Source organism: Camelus bactrianus, chromosome 7 (assembly GCF_048773025.1).
Source record: "Camelus bactrianus isolate YW-2024 breed Bactrian camel chromosome 7, ASM4877302v1, whole genome shotgun sequence".
NCBI classification, from domain to species: domain Eukaryota; kingdom Metazoa; phylum Chordata; class Mammalia; order Artiodactyla; family Camelidae; genus Camelus; species Camelus bactrianus.
This window is the reverse complement of record NC_133545.1, coordinates 57,871,151-57,892,011: the sequence shown is the minus strand read 5'-3', so window position 1 is coordinate 57,892,011 and position 20,861 is coordinate 57,871,151. Positions and strand designations below refer to the sequence as shown.

Genomic DNA, 20,861 nt, shown 5'->3' with positions numbered 1-20,861 from the left:
GATGATAGTACTGGAAATAGATGTGATTTTTTCCTATTATATTTTATTGCTGAATTTAATTATTCTGTATTTTCCCTTCAAATGTTTAAGTAGGAGATGTTAGCAACAGGAATACAAGTGGCTTGGCACTCGTACCTCTTGAAAGTTCCCCTTCATGTAGCTGGAGTACATCATTCTAGCTATCTGCTGCCTGATTTATTTTTTGCCTCCCTATCCTTCATTGGTGTGTATATGCCATAATATACTGCTTTATATTGTAGTTTAATTATACATATCATATCTTCCCTAACCAGAACGTAAATTCCTTGAGGAGAGTCTGAAACTTACTTTGTAATTCCCTTTGGTACATTGAAAAGTGCTTTCCTTTCCATATAGTAGACACTCAGTAAGTTTTATTTAATAATAGTAATTACTTGGTTTCACCATATATGAAGTTACTATTTTCCTGATGCCTTTTTAGCTTAAGTAACGATAATAAGTATTTATTTAATTGATTTTCTTTGATACTTCAGAATATTTACTTTATTTCAGCAATTTTATTGCTAATTTTAATTTTTTATTAAATTTTATTGTTTTTTAAGCTCCGGTAAATTAATTCAAAGTTTGTTTGACAATACTAATGTGTTTCTAGCTGATAAGGTGTCCTCTTGTTTGATCTGTTTGAATTGAGGTAATTATGTAATAATTAGTAGAGAAATATTGTGATCACTCAATTCAAAACTAAATAATGTAGTCTAATCACAACTGTAATCATGAAATAAGAAACAGTTTATTGTGTTGAATATATAAATAGAGTAGCTCCCCTTATCCACAGGGGGATATGTTTCAAGATCTCCAGTTGGATGCCTGAACCTGTGGATAGTACCATATCCTATATATCCTATTTTTCTCCTATATATACATACCTATGATGAAATTTAATTTATAAATTAGGTACAGTAAGAGATTAACAACAATAACTAATAATAAAGTAGAACAATTATAAGAATATATTATAATAAAAATTTTGTTGAGCATGGTCTTTCTCTCAAAATATTTTATGTAAATTTAATGCCTTTTCCATCTCATCACTTACCACACTGTGGCTGTAACTTTCGCAGTTTGAGGTGTGACAGCAAAACCAGCATGGATCTCTTTTTCCTTCTTCACAATTTTATGGATGGAAGATTTGTTCTTACCATAGATCTTAGCAGCTTGAGTTTTAAGGTTTTTTTCTTCTTTTTATTAAGTTGAGAACTTTCACCTTTTCACATAAAAGGAGCACCTTACAGCTTCTCTTTGTCATATCCTGACTGCAAGCATCACTAGTCTTGCGCTTTGGGCCATTATTAAGTAAAACAGTTGTTACTTAAACACAAGCACTGTGATACCAAGACAGTCAATCTAATGACTGAGATGGCTACTAAGTTACTAAAACAGGTGGGGTATCCTTCACACAGGGATGAGTCACATCCTGAGCTGGACAGTGCTCATCACCCTGCTCAGAACAGTGCACAATTTGAAACTTATGAATTGTTTATTTCTGAAATTTTCCACTTAATATTTTTAAAACGCGACTGACTGTGAAAAGTGAAACTGAGGATAAGAGGGGTTAATGTATAATGCAAAACCAAAGTTGATTTTCCTTATTGCACTAAATTGTAAAACCTGAATTGGTAAGCAATAATAGCACAAGTAAAATAAATAAAGATTTGGGAGAATCAAGGCTTAGATGTTGAAGCAGTTAAAAAACTAACTTATTGCCATGATAGTTTGGATAACAGGAACAAGTCATCTTGTTAAAATAGAATTGCACTGTTTATGATAAATCTTTTGATAAATGTAAGACCCTATTGATATTTGATAAGTAAGGTTATTATGGCTAATCATATCTTGGCAGAGTACTATCCTGGCCCATTTTTAAACCTATTCTGAATTTTTACCCTTCAAATAATTTACATGGAAATTGTTAACAACTATATATCCTTGAAATTTTCCTTGTATAAGTAACGGTGAAAATCTTTCTTTTAAAGTGTATGTTTGAAATACAATATTTCAAGTATATTTGCTTCATATACTAGAATTTTTAAAAAATCATTACTGGTAGAGTGAATTTTATACTTATAATGGGATGTGGATACCATGTGGTCCTAACTTGTTCATTCTTTTTAAGGGAGATTTTTTTGTTTGTTTTTTGGTATTGGTAATGTATAATGCTTGTCTACACATTCTTAGCACAATTAAGCAATGGGGTTGTATCATAGAATTAGACAAAGCCAACTGGCCAATCTATAGATTGAATTTAGCACCCAGTTTCAGGTCCCTTATCCCAGTAGTCTTTACACTGAAATGAGTAAGGCACCCACTGAGATAAAGGGAGAAAATGTAACTTCCATTTTTTTCATACATACATATTTTAATTTTTATGTCATACATACAAATTTATATTTTGTCTGTTTGTAATATATAAATAACATGTTAGTAATATATATCTCACTTATAAATAACTAGAAATGTTGCTTCATGCCTACATATTTACCAATAGGAGTACTCAGTGAAAATAACTTGAAGACAGCAGTTCTGACAAAGTAGCTAATCATAGAGAGTGGACACTAAGGGGAAAAATGAGATCTTTTGAAAGTGATAGGCAAAGGTCCAGTGATTAAAAACATAATAAAAGTTAGTAAATACAGACTAGAATATCCATAGTATATAGATCAGAGGGTTTGTTTATAGATTTTTCATATACTTATTATAAAACAGTAAAACAAACAGAAAGCATGTAGCAAGGAAGTACTACAAGAGGAAGAAAAAAGTTACATAGCAAGTTAAATCAAATTTGTGATAACAATAAATATAAGTGGGATAAACATTTTTTACATGAAAAAAGCTTACTATAAAGTTTGTTTCAAAAAGCCTAACTATGTATATAGTACAAGAGTCACACCTAAACAAAATGAAAGAAATTGAAAATGAGAAAGTAGGCGTGCAAGGTAAATTATAATAGAAAGCATAAGGGAGTCATAATGTTCAATTTGACAGAGTTTAAAAGTAAAAAGTAAGAAGTGGAACAGATTATAATGGTGAAGCATATAAACTATAATGATGATTTCATGGATTAATATGTACCACATTATACAGAACTAAAAATGATAAAAATTATAAGAAGTAAAGAGAATTGTTAGATCTCAACAGTAGTTTAGAAATTATAGAGTGCTTTTCTAAACCTGTGACAGATCAAGCTGATAATTATATTATTACTATATTCTGGATTTTAGTTAATGTACAAGACAAGAGGTATCTATTCTGAAACAGAAAATACATCTTCTTCATGACTCATGAGATATTTATAAAAATTGACCAAGTTTTTGGTCACAAAGAAAATTTCAGGTATTCCAAAGAGTAGAAATAGGTTATCCTAGAATTCCTGCCTATGGCAAAATAAAGTTAGAGTTAAGTGATAAAAATAAGGGGGAAATTTGCTAATTTTCAGATCTTCTTTGATCTTGGGTCAAAGAAGTAGTAATCAAAACTGCAGTTGTAAGATACATTTGGCCCTCTGGCCCTCTGTATCCATGGACGTGGAACCAGTGTGGGTGGAGGGCCAACTGTAAGGGACTTAAGCATCCTAGGATTTTGGTATCTGCGAAGGTCCTGGAACCAGTCCCCCAAGAACTGAGGATGACTGTATGTAAATAATATGATACTTCACAGTACACTGCATTCTCTTTTGTTTTCTGATTAAAAAAAAAAAACAACTAATTTTGTATTCTGGTTTCAGAAGGATAGTTGACAGATTCAATAACAAATGTTTCTTGACCCTCTGTAATGTGTAAGGCATTTTGTTCGATGTGATACATAACTCTGAATAAGAATTTGAGCCCTGGAGCTTGTAATCCACTGGATTTTATTATAGAAGGCACATTATTAGTTAACTATTTGAGATGCATATATGAAAAATCCTTTACAGTCTCTTTGTAAAGAAACTATAGAGTTCAGTATGATCACTTTAATTTTCACCAGAGATACCTGTGGTACCCATACGGAGAGGAGAAGTAGGTTTGCTATAGTGGGTTGACTGCACCATGTAGTGTCTGGAGATCTTGGTTCCTTTTTACCTCTGTCACCTGTTAGCTGTTCTTTTTCATTGGATAATTTAATTTTATCCCTCTGGGCCTCAAATTCTTCATAAATAAGGAAGCTGAATTAAAATATAAGGTTCTTTATACATATTATTTTTGTGTAGCTGTGAATAAATTCATTAAATGAATATCGAGCATCATCTCCTTTTCAGTCTTTAGGGACCAAATAAATTTATGCTGTGGTCAGAGAGAGAGACAAAGTTAGGGCTCCATGAAGGTGGAAGAGAGTGTGCATATCTTAAAGAAGGACAGAAATGCAGAAGAGAAGGGCATTAGGAAAGGTTTCACAGAGCCATCGTGACCCCTGAACTGGTCTTAAGAGTTTTTGTCAAGTGAACAAGGAAGGAGAAAGTTCTAGGTGCAGGAAATAATAAAATGTATAGAGGTGGAGAAATGAGTGTTTTACATTTAGGAAACTGAAGTTAGTTTGTATGACACTTAGTAGTTAGCTTGGGTTTATGGAGGAGTAGCAAGACATTGAATATTGAGGTATATGGGAGCCAAATTGAGAAGAACAGTAGACTTTAAGTTAAAGAGTGAATAAAGATGGAAATTATTTTTAGCAGTTGGGGGGAGGTGGCACTGTAATGTTTAATTTAGGTGGATTCAGAGATAGCAGTTAGGAAGCTGGAGTCCAGCTGAGACATGATGGGGTCTTAATTAAAGTAATGGCAGTAGAGATGATAGATAGATTTTAAAATAGGACTCTAAAGTGAATGAGCTTCATAGGGTCTGTGACAGCCCTGGGAGTGTATGCAGAATTTAATATGTGAATCTATTTTCCGTTGGAGAGGGCCTGTAAATTTCATCAGATTATATAAGTGGGCTATTAGGGTAAATATAACCTGTAGGGAAAATTGACAGGGCGACATCCTACAAACTGTAAAAGTTAAATAATTTTAAATTTTACTTAATTCATTAGTGACTAATCTAATCTTTTTTTCACTCTTTATAGTGGACAGGCCAAAATCTCAGCAAGTTCGAACCTCTAGTACAATAAGGCGAACCTCTTCTTTGGATACGATAACAGGACCTTATCTCACAGGACAGTGGCCACGGGACCCTCATGTTCATTACCCTTCATGCATGAAAGATAAAGCTACTCAGGTAAAATAAGCAAATCAAGATCAGTTTTATTACTCTGTAGTTCTGTTTTGATTGTAGTAAAGAAAATGTAACTTAATCAGATTTTCCTAAATTTTAAATACTTTCAACCAAAGAAAAAAGACATTTCTTTTAATAAGCTTTAGACTAATTCGTTTTTGTCATCTAGGTTTCAGAAGTTTTTAAATTGTTTAATACTATTTAATAAATAGCATATTAGTCTATATTACGTGGGTTTTGAGACTTGTTTTCCAACAGAAATTAATATGATGACTTAGTAACTATATTAGAAAATACAAGCATATCTTGTTTTATCGTGCTTCGCTTTATTACACTTCGCATATAATGCATTTTTTTACAAATCAAAGGTTTATGACTACCTTGCATTGGGCAAGTCTACCAGAGCCATTTTTCCAACAGCATTTGCTCACTTCATGTCTCTGTCACACTTTTGTCACTATTTCAAACTTTTTAATTATTGTAATATTTGTTATGGTGACCTGTGATTAGTGATCTTTGATGTTACTATTGTAAAAAAGATTATGACTTGCTAAAGGCTCAGATGATGGTTAGCATTTTTTAGCAATAAAGTTATTTTTTATTAAGGTATGTACATTGTTTTTTAAAAGATATAATACTATTGAACACTCAATAGACTATAGTAATAGTACAAACATAAATTTTATATGCACTGGGAAACCAAAAAACATTGTGGTTTGTTTTATTACAATATTCACTTTATTTTGGTGGTCTAGAACTGAATCTGCAATATCTTCAAGACAGGCCAGTATAAGTAATTTTTGAGGAAAAATTTGCACAATTCCTGGAAATAATTTACAAAGTATTAACATGTGCCTAAAGAAATTTATGTTAAAAGATTTTTTGTTTTTTCTATTTACAGCCAAAACTAAAATCCTTAAGAGAGAAATAGAAAATTTACTGTTTCCCTATTTGTGGAAGGTTCCCCAAGCCTTTGTGTTGAAAATCTTTTCCTTTTATGTCAGAAAAAAATCTGAAAACATCTTAATTTATGTTTTCTGAATTCTTGACCTTACTTTTTTATTGTAAATTTATTTATTTATTTATAATTAATGGCTTCTTTTTATTTTTTATTTTATATATATTTGTTATTGACCTTATCTTTATAATACTAGTCAATCAGCATTATGAAGAATTGGCTTTAAAGAACTTAGAGCATAGTTAAGATGATAAGATGTAAATTTAAGGAAATTGGTAATAGAATAGAGTATAATTAGGTGTTATATGAATGGAGCATTTACATGTGAGAAATTCAAGAGAATGAGAACATTTTGGGCTTTGTAAGTTAGGGAAATAGAGGATTAGAGTTACATGTCTGAAGGGAAGAGAAAAAGGGGAGAAATTTTGGACATGATCTATGAGAATCTTCTCCAGCTTTGTAATTGTCTCAAGCAAGCTTGAAACTATGAAATTAGCTTCTTTATCATCCATCCTATAAATTTTGTCTTTGTAATATTTTATGTCACCCGTCCCACTCTTTTGCTTTCCATTCTTCATTTTGTGAGGGAAAGGAGCAGTTTGATACGGTAGGCATAGGAATTCTCAAGGAGAAATAACTAGCAAAACTTAGAGATGTGGGCCACACTTACAAGTGGTCAGAGATAACCCAAAACTATCTTTCTGGAGGAGTTAAGTTCAAAGGGGTAATAAAGTATAGGTATAGAGTATAAAAAAAGGTCAAGTGATCAAGGACTTAGTTTTTAGAAATGCACACAAGGAAAAGAGAAAAAAACTAATGTATTCAGCTGGTGGCAGTAAGAAGAGAAGGGAGTTGACATATACTGCCTATGTACCATGTACTTTGTGTTTTTATATCCTGAGTTTCATTTAATTCTCACAAGAATATTGTAAGATTACACAGATGGTAAAGCAGAAACTCAGGAAAGTTAAGTGACTTACTCAGGATCACAAGGCTAGACAGTTTTGGAGCCGGTTTCTAATACAGGTTAATTTGTCAACCAATCTGAACTTTAGTGGTATGGTGCTTTTAGGATAAATGGAATAATGTGTGTTCATGCATGTGTGTATCACCTAGTAGAGTAATTGGCATCATACATAAAAATGGTAGCTATTCGTTTTAGATTAAAAAGAAATCCTGTCTTTTATTGAATATATATGCTTTATGCTGACATTATTCAGAAAGTGTCATCTTATTCATTCTTCACAGAAACTCTGAGAAAGACGAGGAGTCAGAGAAAACAAAAACTAAGAGAAGAACTCAAATAGTTTAGCCTGAGAAGCCAAAGGGAATGTTGTTCTAAGAAAGGAAAAATTGTTAACAGTATCTGGATCTAAAGAGAGGTCATGGAAAATAATGACTGGATTTAGGGATTAGGAGCACATTGTCTTAGAGAGTGTAATATTAATGATATGTTGGAGGAGGAAGCTCAGATATTTGGGAGTTAAGAAGAGAGTGATATGGAGATTAAAAAAGGCAATGGGTCAGTTTCTTAACCATGTGTTTCTTTATCTGTGCAATGGGGTTAATGAAAGCTAACTTGTGATAATGTTGCATACTAAATATGATAATATTTGAAAGTGAGTTAATACACATATTAAGTTAGTAGTAGTAGATATAGACAGGCCCATTTATAACATTTGCAGGGTCTGGAGCAAATATAAATGTAAACCTACATACCCCATACGTATTAGTTCAATTAACAAACTATTACATAAAATATATTTTATCCTTTCACTTTGATAAATTAACCTTCATATAGACCTTGATGTCCAGGCTTGAATGAAGAATTCCTGAATTCTTCAGAGTTTCATGCAAGAATGTATCTGCATGGGCCAAGCCCACTCCACCTTCAGAGGCTAAAACTGTATCTCTTCCTAGCCCTCACACCACTCTGTCCTCTGAAGGGTGGCTTTACATGTATGTATCAACCCCTCAGTCCTCACATTCCTACTCCATGCATACTTCCTCAGGAAGTGAGATCCTAGGAACAGGTCCTTGCAACCCTGGAAACCAGATCCACTGCTGTTTGAACAAGGAATTCCTGGGTCTAGATTACCCAGAGCAAAATCGATGGCAGAGGCATCAGTGTGTGCATGTCCTTTTGGCCCCACAGTCTCTTCACCCTGTGGGGAGAGGTATGGCTTGGAAGAGGACCAGAGAAATTCCCCCAAAAGCTTGAGGTCCAGGATAGGGGCTTCTTTTGCATGGATCTGCCTGTAGATTGTTTGAGAAACCTGACATTGAAAAGCAAACTATAGGCCTCATTTTACATATAAGACACTGAGGCTTAGGAAAGTTAAGTAATTGTTCATGGTTATATATGAATTTGAAGAATTTGAATCTGGATGTGGCTGATTCCAAACTTTTTGCTTTTTCTCCAGTTTCTCACTGAGTCTCATAGTAATCACTAAAAAATGTAGCTCTTAAACTAGTGTTTGTCTGACAAGCATAAGAAACGGTCTTGCCCCCAGGCATCTATTAGTTTAATTGAAGGTACAAGAGGTAAACGTATGAGGTGGTTTTTATTGTCACATCCATCCCTCCTGGATTAAGTCTTTAACTCTTGGGGAAGGAAGTAGAAATTTTCGTTTATTTAGTGGGAGTTTGTAAAGGGAAAGTGTTACAATCAGCTTGCTACAGATAAATATCTAGGCTGACTGACTTTGGTGGAGGGAATCGCTAGTATTTTCCACCTTTCATATTGCCATATTTCAGCTACATTAATTTTTGAGGGTTAGAAATAAAATTCTTACTGTTTGATATATTTACACTTTGAGCATTTTCAAAAGAAGTAGCATAGTGTTGTGAAACAGATTGTGGGCTTTGGAGACAGATCTTGTGTTCAAATCAAGGCCCAATGTGAAGGAACTTTCTGGGATACTGGAATAGTTGTATATTTTGATAGAGGGTTTGGTTACATGGGTGAATGCATTTATTGGAACTTATGCAAGTATACACTTGTGCATTCTAATGTATAACTTAAACTTAAAAATACAGAACAGAAATATTGAACTCTAATAAGATATATCCTGCTGTGTACAACTTACTTTGAAATGCATAAAAAATAAGATCAATAGATGGATATGTATGTGAGGAAGCAAACAGCAAAATGTTAAACGTAGAATCTAAGTGTTGGCTTTCTGAGTACTCATTGAGCGGTTTTTTTCAACTGTTCTCTATGAATTTATAAAATAAAATGTTGGGGAAAAATCATGGCCCATTGAATTAACTGATGTGTGTTCCAACTTCAGTTTCCCTTTTAATAAATTAAAATTAATAATGCCCAGTTTGCACATACCCATGTTTATTCTGAGAACTAAAAAATATAGCTTCACATTTTTAAGGCCAATGGAGAAATGGATCATTGCCAACTTATTAAAATAATTTGTGTAGCTTAATAGAAAGAAAGACTAAAAACCATTTGTCGAATTTAATGTTACTTTATTATATTAATCTTGCAGATATAAGCTGTTTAAAGAAAAATTTATTACCAACTCTTAGAATTGAACTTGTAATTAAGGTTACTGTAATCAGACAGTAGCATTTCCTCAGTTTTCACCCCGCTGTCCAAAGTATAAAGCATCATCTATGAACAGATCAAAAATTCTACATGTGAGTGTTTTTAAATGATAAAATAACACATATTCTTTGTAAAATAGTCAAACAACAGAAATAGTATAAAGCGATAATCAAATGTGTTCCCTCTGACTTCCTGGGTATAGTAGTGATTAGGGCTGTTAATAAATATTTGCATTCTCTTTCCTTGGCCCATGATAGGATTATACTTCTCTGCCCACTTGAAGTTAAGTGTGGCCATGAGACTTGCTTTGGAAAGAAGCTTTAAAGAGTTGGTGCACCCAAACTAAACAAGTACACCCCAAGAAAGGAAATTACAGGCTAGTATCCTTGATGAACATCGATGCAAAAATCCTCAATGAAATATTAGGAAATTGAATTCAACAATTAGAAGGAGCATACACCATGATCAAGTGGGATTTATTCTAGGGATGCAAGGAGGATTCAACATCTACAGATCAGTCAATGTGATGATACGCTACGTTAATGAAATTAAGGCTAAAAATCATGTGATCATCTCAGTAGATGCAGAAAAAATTCAATATCCATTTAAAATAAAACTCTCAACAAAGTGGGTATAGAGAGAACAATACCTCAACATAATAAAGGCTATATATGATAAACCCACAATTAACATCATACTCAATGATGAAAAACTGAACGCATTTCCTCTGAGATCAGGAAAAAGACAGGGATGCCCACTTTTATTCAACTTTTATTCAACATAGTATTGAAAGTCTTAGCAAGATTAGGCAAGAAAAATAAGTAAAAGGCATCCAAATTAGAAAGGAGGAAGTAAAATTGTAACTATTTGCAGATGACATGATACTATACAAGGAAAACCCTAAGGATTCCACCAGAAAATTATTAGAACTAATAAATGAATTCAATATAGTTGCAGGATACAAAATCAGGATATAGAAATCTATTGCTTTTTTATACGCTAGTAACAAACTATTGCAGAAATTAAGAAAACAATTCATGTACATTGGCCTCAAAAAAATAAAATACCTAGGAATAAATTTAACTAGGAAGTGAAAAAACTGTACATTGAAAACTATAAGACATTGATGAAAGAAACTGAAGAAGAAACAATTAAATGGAAAGATACTTCATGCTTATGGATTGGAAGAATTAATATTGCTAAAATGTCCATACTACTGAAAGCCATCTACAGATTCAGTGTAATCCCTATCAAAATTCCAATGGCATTTTCATAGAAAACAAACAATTCTAAAATTTCTGTGGAACCACAGAAGACCCCAAGTAACCAAAACAATCTTGAAAAAGACCAAAGTTGAAGGTATCACACTCCCTAATTTGAAACTATATTACAAATCTGTAGTAATCAAAATAATACAGCCATAAAAGTGTAAACATTGACTAGTGGAACAGAGAGCCAGAAATTAACCCACGTGGTCAATTAATTTATGGCAAAGGAGCCAAGAATATACAACTGGATAAGGACAGTCTCTTCAATAAATGGTGTTGGGAAAACTGGACAACCATATGCAAAAGAATGAATCTGGACCACTATCTTACACCATACCCCAAAATTAACTCAAAATGAATTACAGACTTAAATGGAAGACCTGAAACCACTGAACTCCTGAAAGAAAACATAGGCAGTAACCGTGACATGGGTCTTGGTGATGATTTTTTTTTTTTTGATTTGACACTGAAAACAAAGACGACAAAAGGAGTAATAAGTGGAACTATATCAAACTAAAAATCTTCTACACAGCAAAGGAAACCATCAACAAAATGGAAGGTAACCTACTAAATAGGAGAAAATATTTACAAATTACATATCTGGTAAGGGGTTAATATCCAAGATATATAAGGAATTCATACAACTAAATAGCACAAAAACAAACAATCCAATTAAAAAACAAGCAGAGGATCTGAATAGATATTTTCCAAAGACGTACGGATGGCTGACAGACATGAAAAGATGGTCAGCGTTACTAATCATCAGAGAAATGCAAATCAAAACCACAGGGAGATTACCTCACACCTGTTAGAATGGCTGTTATCAAAAAGACAACGGATAACAAATGTTGGTGAAGCTGTGGAGAAAAGGGAACCCTTGTGCCTCACTGTTGGTGGGAATGTAAATTGGTGCAGCCACTACAGAAAAAATTAAAAATAGAACTATCATATGATATAGCAATTCCACTTCTGGATATTTATCCAAAAAAAATTAAAACACTAGCTCAAAAAGATATTTGTATCCCCATGTTCAGTGTGGCATTATTTACAATAGCCAAGACACAGGAACAACCTAAGTGCCCATCATGGATGATCTGGTAAAGAAAATGAATGGAAAGAAAAATTCAACCATAAAAAAGGGAGGAAATCTTGCTATTTGTGACAACATGGGCGGACCTTGAGGGCATTATGCTAAGTAAGTCAGATAAAGACAAATACCGTATCATTTCACTTATGTGTAGAATCTAAAACAAACAAACAGACAAACAAAAACCCACCAAACTCACAGATACAGAGAACAGATTGATGGTTGCCAGGGGTAGGTGGGTGCAGGTTGGAGGTGGGTGGAATGGATGAAGGGGGTCAAAAAGTACAAACTTCCAGTACTAAATTCATGGGGATGTAATGTACAGCATGGCAACTATACTTAATAATGTCATACTGCATATTTGAAAGTTGCTAAGAAAATAGATCTTAAAGTTCTCATCACAAGGCAAAAAACTTTTACTATTACAGGGACCAAATGTTCATTAGACTTACTGTGGTGATCATTTGGCAGTATGTACACTCAAAACTAGTATGTTATATGTCATTTATACCTCAGTTTTAAAAAGCTAGTGCAGTCAGTCTGTCAAGAGTAGCATCAAGCATTCATGCTTATTTTACTAATTGTTTTTCTTGTTTTTTTAAATCAAGCGATTATGTGTGAAATGCCATTTCAACTTTGAACTTAATGTTGTTTTGACTCACAACCTATATTTGGTGAAATTCTTTAATAGATTACTTAATAATTGGCCATGATTACATTTCTGGAATAAATACTATTCATGGATTTCTTTTTTTTTAATATACAGTGGAAGTTGAAGTGTTTAATATTTATTATATTTGTTTGATTATTCAGAAATGAGGTCTGAAAATTTTTCTCATAATGTAATCCTTAGGTTAGTGTTATACTTGCTTCATAAAAAGACTTCGTAAGATTTCCTTCCTCTCTGCTCTGGCATGATGTAAGTATCATGTCTGTTATCCGTTACGTGGGTCTGAAAGAATCTTCCCTATGAAGCTGACTAGTATGTTTTGGGATTATGGCTCTTTAGTAAAACTCAGTTTCTTCCATGACTCTTGGTCTTGTTTGGTTTCTATTTCTTTTTTTCAGTTTTTTAGTTTTCTTCCTAGAATATAATCCATTTCATCCAGATTTTTAAGTGTGTTTGCAAAGAGTTTCACAAAGTACTTTTTTATTTTATTTTAATTTCTTATATATCTGCAGTTGTTTTTCTGTTCTTGCTTTTAATATTGCATATTTGTGTCTTGAGTGATTACATTTATTAGGTTATATGGTATTTTAAACTTTTTTAAGGTGTTGAATTTATTTTCTTATTTTTCTTTTTCTAGTTCATTGCCCTCTGACTTTGCTCTCTCATTGCCTTTCTTCTGCCTTCCCAGCATGTGTATTATTCTTTTTGTAGATTCTGAAGATGAATGCTTAATTTTTGTATTTGTGCTATTTATGGTTTAGTAATATGTTTTATGCCAAGATTTATTCTCTGAGCTCAGCTTTGGCTAATATATAATGTTTCCATTATTTGTATTTTCAAGATATTATGCAATTTCAGTTTTGATATCCTGTTTAGCATATGAGAGTTTTTTGTTTGTTTCGTTTTTAATTTCTCAATGATTAAAGTTTCTTTTCCTAGTAAAAATTTAATTTCTAGTTTTATTGCATTTTAGTTAAAGTAGTGAATTATAGGTCTTTGGAAACTTCATTGAAATTTTTTTTGTGGCCTAATAGATGGTTTTTTTTTCTTAATTCTCTGTATTTGAAAATGAGATACAGTCTTTACTTTTAGATACAGAATTCATTACATATTAACTCAGTCTTATTGATTGTATTACTCAGTTTCCATATAGCCTCTTTTATTTATGTTTGTCTGTCATGAGCTGGCAGTTGTTGAGTTCAAATTTCTGTTGATTTGCTTCCAGTGGTCATTGCCGTATATTTTGATGATAATAAGATGTTTAAAGATTTCTGTCATATTATTCTTACGGTTGGATACTGCTTATTGTTATAGGATACTCAATGTCTTGATTCATGTTTTTTCCCCGAACTTAACTTTTTCAGGATATAAGTTAATATTGTACACTCTTTTCATTGGCAGAGAGCTCTAGTTCGGGAATCAGACTGCTTGGTTTTGCATCTTGGCTCCAGCTTTTTTTTTTTTAGCTTTGTAATTTTGGGCAAATTACCTCTGTTTCAGTTTCCTCATTTGTTAATGGGATATTATACCTGATAGCATTGTAGTAAGGGTTAAATTGAGTTAATGCATTTGAAATGCTAAGAATAGTGACTGACACAGTAAGTGTCAATAAATAATTGCTATTAATTACTTACTTTTATTCACAGAGCAGGAAAGATAGGTGAATGTTTGGATATTGGCCATGGCACTCTTAATTCACATCTGCAAAGGGGAACTTAAAATAGAAATTTCTTCCTCCTTTCTTCCCGTCTCTGTCTCATGGTTTTTATTTCTTAGTGTTTTTGTCTTCTGTCTTTCTATTCTGATAAATCTTGATTATTGCTGGAAATAATTAGCTTCGAGCCATTTATATTTTTTTAGGGGGGGTCATCTGCTGTATTTCTCCTTGTTAGGGAAAAATGACATGGTGAGCCTGGCAGTTTTTTTTGTTTTTTTTTGTTTTTAATGTCTGATGGACAGTGAGATGAGAGTAGCTTTTACTCTGTGTGAATCCTTCTACTTTGATTGCCTATCTAGACCCCTCCGTTGGTATCAGAAAAAGATTTCAGAACTTTTCATTTGCCTCTTGTATCTTTGAAGGGTGAGAGATGGAATAGTTAGATCTTAAATGAAATTCTGCACACTTCTGCTGCCCTTTCTCCAGATGATGTTTTTCTTTGATAGAAATCTTTTTTATATTTATTTTTAAGAAACAGATATGGAATAAGTACTTAGCATTAGACTTTAGCCAACATTCGATAAAGGCAACAACTCTGAACTAAAATATATAAATTCTTAGCTATTGAAATTACATTTATAATACTGTTTCCTTTTCCTCCCTTCATGAAAGGAGCTTGGGTCAGGAGGACGTTAATCAAAGGAGTAGATGATGTACCTCAAATAGTAATGGATATAAAGAGAACTTTCAGTTTTACCACTCTGATCAGAAACTCATTTCCTGACCAAAAGTCATACTTGATACAGCTGTTTGGGTTTCCTGTGCTCTTGTTGAAGAGCTTGCCGTTGAAGTTTAAAAAGCAGCAGTTGTCAGAACAATTTTGGGCAGTGGTGGGGAAATAGAAGCAACTCAAGATTTGGCCATCTTGGCTTCTTAGACTGTATTCTAGGGACCTAAATTGTTTTTATGGAGCTGGTCTGCAACTGGCTGTTGAGTAAATTTATAAAGATTCTTTTCTGTACAGGATCGTCTTTACTATTTCTTGCCACCATTAGCTAACTAAAAGAGGATTGTATAATCCTAGAGTTGAACAGTGCACATGGTAGTATTCATGTTCCTAGTTTAGGGAGTAATATTTTTGGTTGCCAAAGGAAAATACACAGCTGTACTGATGAAAAATTTAAACCCATAGCTAAAATATTTACTATTTTATTCATCAGTTTCAAGTACTCTCTCTAAAATTACCAGAAACTCAAAATTCTACCTACTGATTTTTAATAGGTAATGTATTCATTTGAATCAAAAGTAAAAGGTATGTAGAAAAGAGCTTTCCTCATATTTCTGTTGCCCATATACCCAGTTTTCCTTCCACTACCAGAAACATTAACAGGTAACAAAATAAACCTGTTTCCCTTTATCTCTTCCTTATACCTTTACCCCTAAGCTGTCTCTAGGTAAAGTTGTGAAGTATGTTGTATTTATTTGAAATAATCCTCTTACTCTATCATAAACCTTCTTACTCTGTCACCTTGACCTTTGTTGTCTGGAACATTGGCTCTCAATCTTTTATATCTTAAAATCCATTGGTTTTCTATAAAAAATCCTGTGATAATAATAAACAGTTAGCATTTACTTAGAAAAATATTTGTTAGTGATATTAAGCTTTAAGAACTTAACAATTAGATCATAGTAAGGGTATAGTATGAGACAGCAGCACACCTTTCAAGTTATTAATAACTTTGTTTAAACTTTTGTATAAATGAATGATTAGAATGGGATACATTATATTGGTAGGAACCATTAATATAAACCAAGTGAAAACAGGTTTCTGTGCTGTTGAAATTCTTACAGCTTTGGGGGGATAACACCTTCCTACTGCAATGAGGATTACATAAAATAATCCCTGTTAAGCTTCTACCACAGCATCCAGGACATAGTAAATGTTGATAAATGTTAACTGCCTTTGTATTAGAATCTGCATTATTTTACTGTCAGCATATTTAAACATAATACTGAGTTGAGCGCACATTATTACTACTATCAATAATTGATTATGCAGTTATAAATATTAAGTCTGGATTGGTAGGAAATGGCATAGAAATGATACAGCTAACTCCAGGATATTATAGGGCTTTGAGACTCTGAACAATTCCTGGTAGGTCAGGACTCATTCAGTCAGAAGTAGCTATTGTTTGCCACTGTGCAGTCTTATAAATAAGAAATGGTACTTCAGATTTACAGGTCCAGCTATGAGAACATGGACTTAAATTGTTATATAAACTCCTACTCTCTCCCTGCTCTCTCTCCCTGCTCCCTCCCTCACTACTTAGGTATCCCAATGATGATATTCATACCATCATCAGTTGAGCACTATTAGTTTTTATGACTTCAGAATAGTGTGGAAATATTTTTGGCAGATACCTAGTAGTCAACTATGTTGCTGATTTTCTGTCAAGTATGAGAGATTAGAAAACATTAAAAGCTTTTAAGAAACAATAAAGGTAATTTATCTCTTAGATAATACAGAGACAGCTATAATCCAGTGCAATTGCTAAATGTATTATTTATTTAAACTTTTTGGAAATACTATTGAAAAAGTAAAATTGCTCTCATTTTTTCACATGTGGAATCAATTTTTTGAAACCCAGCAGCCAAAGCAGATTGTTAATTTAAAAAATTGTAACACTAGAGAATTAGTACATTTTAATGTTATCTAAAAACTAAAAATCAGATCTCATCATTTGATTTTAAATTTATCCCTAGTAGTACTGATAGAACTTGTTGGAATGGGTATTATTAAGTGTAAATACCAATAATAAATTTCAATATTGTTTATACTTTCAATTCCTCATATAACCATCTCCTTTTGGTTAAAGCAGAAACTGGTTATTTGTCAAGAGTCTATTTAAGAAGCCAGAGAATAATATTTCTAATATACAATTTATTTTATGCTACATCTGTAGTTTCTTTGTTAAATGTTCTCACAATGACTTGAGAAACCTGACTGGATAGATTATTAATGTACAGTGCCTTCTAGCCTTTCTTACTGTATTACTCGTCTAGTGCCTCTGTCTGATTTGAAACTTGGCAAGAAAAGCATGACAGAAAATATCAATTATTTTTGAGAAAATACTAACATAACAATGTTTGGGACTTTCAGGTTTGGTAATACATGGGTTTTTTTTTTAATTGAAAAATGAGACTGATTTATAATTGCCTCTGACTTAAATAGTTTTATTGAAATATAATTTATATACTATATAATTCATCTATTTAGAGTGTATAGTTCATGGTTCTTAATATATTCAGAGTTGTACAACCATTGCCACACTCAATTTTAGAACATTTTTCTCACTCCAAAAAGAAGCCACTATGCTGCACCATTAGCAGTCACCCAGTATTTCCCCTCAGTCCCCTTTCTTTCAACCATAGGTACCTGGTAGTCTACTTTCTGCCTCTGTGGATTTGTGTATTCTGAACATTTCATATAAATGAACTCATAGAATTTGTGGCCTTTGCATTCTGCCTTTTTTCACTTAGTGTAGTATTTTTAAGGTTCATCCGTGTATTAGCAGGTATCAGTACTTCATTCCTTTGTATTGCCAAGTAATATTCCATGGTGTGGATAACCACAATTTATTTGAATATTCAGGAGTTAAGTGCTATGAACATCTGCATACAAATTTTTGTGTGACATGTTTTCACTTCACTAGGGATTGCTGGGTCATACAGTAACTCTATGTTTAACTTTTTCAGGAAAACATTTTTATAGATTTTTTTTCCTTCATGTAATTAAAGTACAGCATGAAAGACATATCCAGGCTGAATTATAACTTCCTGTCAGTATTTTCATTAATAACTTTACACTAATATTTCTGGGTATGTGACATTTCATTTACCTTCAGTTTTCAGTTACTCTAAACACTCAAATATTTCGGTTTTTCTAACATGTCTAACTCTATTCCCATGGCCAGTAATCTACATACAAACACTTGGAACTGTAAGAGAACCCCAGCCGCCTAGTTGAAGGAAACCTGCCTAGTGAAAAGTATTTTATTTGGTGTATACTAACATCCTAACTTACACATAACCTGTCTTCCAAAACAGATTTGAGGTTTGTATCTAAAGTTAGGATTTTTATAATTCTATATTGGGCTTTCTCAGAGGAGATACACATCCACACTTACACCAGTTCTGTAACATAGCAATTTTACTTATTTTTAAAAAGTCCTGTTTCTAATTTCAAAACAGTATTCATTGTAGATTTGGAAAATAACAAAAATCACAAAATACTTTGTTTATATTTCTTATATCTAGACAGCCATTTTTTTAACATTCTGACATATATCCTCTTACATTTTGATTATTTACATTTAAAAAATAAATAAAAATTTAAAAATTACAAACCAGATGATATTGCAGGTAGTGTTTTGTAACCTCTTAATAATTCGTAACATTTTCTCATGTCATTAAGTATTCCTAAACATGATTTTAAGTCTTTTTTTTTAATCTTGATTTTTTTTTCTTGTTCAGCTGAAAAAGCAGGATTTACTATAGATTATTTAGAATTCCCACCACTATTTATATTTTGAAGTATCTCTTTCAAGTCTTTTTGTTTTTGTGGGTATTTGCTTACTAAAGTGGGATTGTAGTACATGCAGTGGTTTTTTGTATTATAAGAATCTGCCGCAATTTTTCATCTCCCTTTTGATAGACATTTATTTCCAATGCTTTTTTTTGGGGGTGTATATCTCATGTTAATTCTTGGAAATAGAATTACTATGAATATTCTTAAGGTTTTGTGTACATCAAATTAACATTTCTTACAGAGTAAGGCAAGTGATTTTATTTTATCATGTCTAGCACAGATGCAGTAGTTGATTTCTTTGGTATTTCCTGTTTTTAAAAATTGTAATCCAGAGATTTACCACCAACACCCTCCCTCCAACCTCACCTTGAGATCTGGAAACAGAAATACAGCTTCTTAACTTTTCTGAATAAGTTCCCTGGTTAATAATCTAGAAAATCACAAACCATTGTTTCACAGATTTTCATTCAGTTGTGTGTTGAACACTTTTGAGGCCTAAATAAACATGGAATGTATACATTTTACTAAAATCCTCAGGCATATGTTAGTCTTTGCTGGAGACTACTATATAATGTTCCTTGGTAAAGAAAAATTTCTCCCCAACAATATAAATTTCTACATGGCTTCAAACAGTATTTCCATTAGCTGGAGTGGGTATACGGTCAGCTTGTTAAAACAAAGATTGCTGAGCTTTATCTAAGAATTCCAGATGTAATAATTTTGTGATTGAGCCTGAGAATTTGTATTTCTATCATGTTCCCAGATGCAGCTGATGCTGCTCATCCGGAGACCACACTTTGAAAGTGATCGGACAGAATGAGCACACAACTGAGTATATAGCTGGAGTGTGATGAAAAAAATTTGAGTAACTGCTCCTATCACTGAATTCCTAAGCTTTTTTCAGCTGAACTCTTCCTTTTCTACACTCCTTGTTAACTAGTGAAGAGACTATTTATATTTATATCTGGTTATGAAACTATATGTACTGTTACCAGAAAATCAAATCATAATAGTAGAATCACAGTCATTTTGTGCTCTTTTAATGCTTCTTCAGGACAGACTTTCCAAAATGATCTTTTAAGTGAAAAATTTTTTAAAAGTTTAAAAAATTTTATTAGTCAAAAGAAAACCAAATCTTTAAAGGATATACTTATAAATAATGAAGGGTTTGTCATTATCTATTTTAAAACTTTTCTATAATTTAAAATCAGTCTATAATCATAATTATTAATTTAAGTATCATTGATTTTTCAAGTAATTCCATTTCAGTTCTAGCCAGGTTTATCAGTACTTTAATACTAAGGATTATCTACTTACGTACTCTAAAACAATTAGCAGTCAATAATCATATTTCCATAATGGAGTATAAGCTACAATAAATTTCATGGCCAAGGGTGAACTGTACAAAAAATAGATTTTCACTCGGATTTAAGTACATCTTAAATAAGACTAAGAGAATTTTGTGAAGTAATTGATTTTTTTGTGGATTTTTTGAAGTGACTTTAGGCTCTTCAGTATTGAAAAAGAGTATTTTCCTGCTAGGAGTTAGTCTGACTTGGCTTGAAATTGATAAAGCAGGAAAGCATATTTGCCTTTGCTAGTTTGTGAATAAGTCTATAAGTAACAAAAGTACTCATTATTCATATCTGAGAAAGGACTCTTACCCAAACTATACAAATAACACTTAAAATTCAGCTATAAGAAAACAAAACAACCTGATTTAAAAATTGGACAAAAGACCTTAACAGACACCTCACTAAAGAAGATACACACATTGCAAACAAGCATATGAAAAGATGTTCCACATTATATGTCATCAGGGAAATGCCAATTAAAACAAAAAGAT

General features: G+C 32.5%; 1 protein-coding gene across 3 annotated transcripts in view; it reads left to right on the top strand.

Moving 5' to 3' along the window:
• GLCCI1 (glucocorticoid induced 1) overlaps positions 1 to 20,861 on the top strand; it is an 84,744-nt gene that overhangs the window by 23,741 nt on the left and 40,142 nt on the right. For all 3 annotated transcript variants that reach the window (XM_045508520.2, XM_010972149.3, XM_074367441.1), the window contains exon 2: positions 5,077 to 5,228. In XM_045508520.2, coding sequence (XP_045364476.2) covers positions 5,077 to 5,228 — 152 coding nt within the window. The remainder of the gene's footprint in view (positions 1 to 5,076; positions 5,229 to 20,861) is intronic.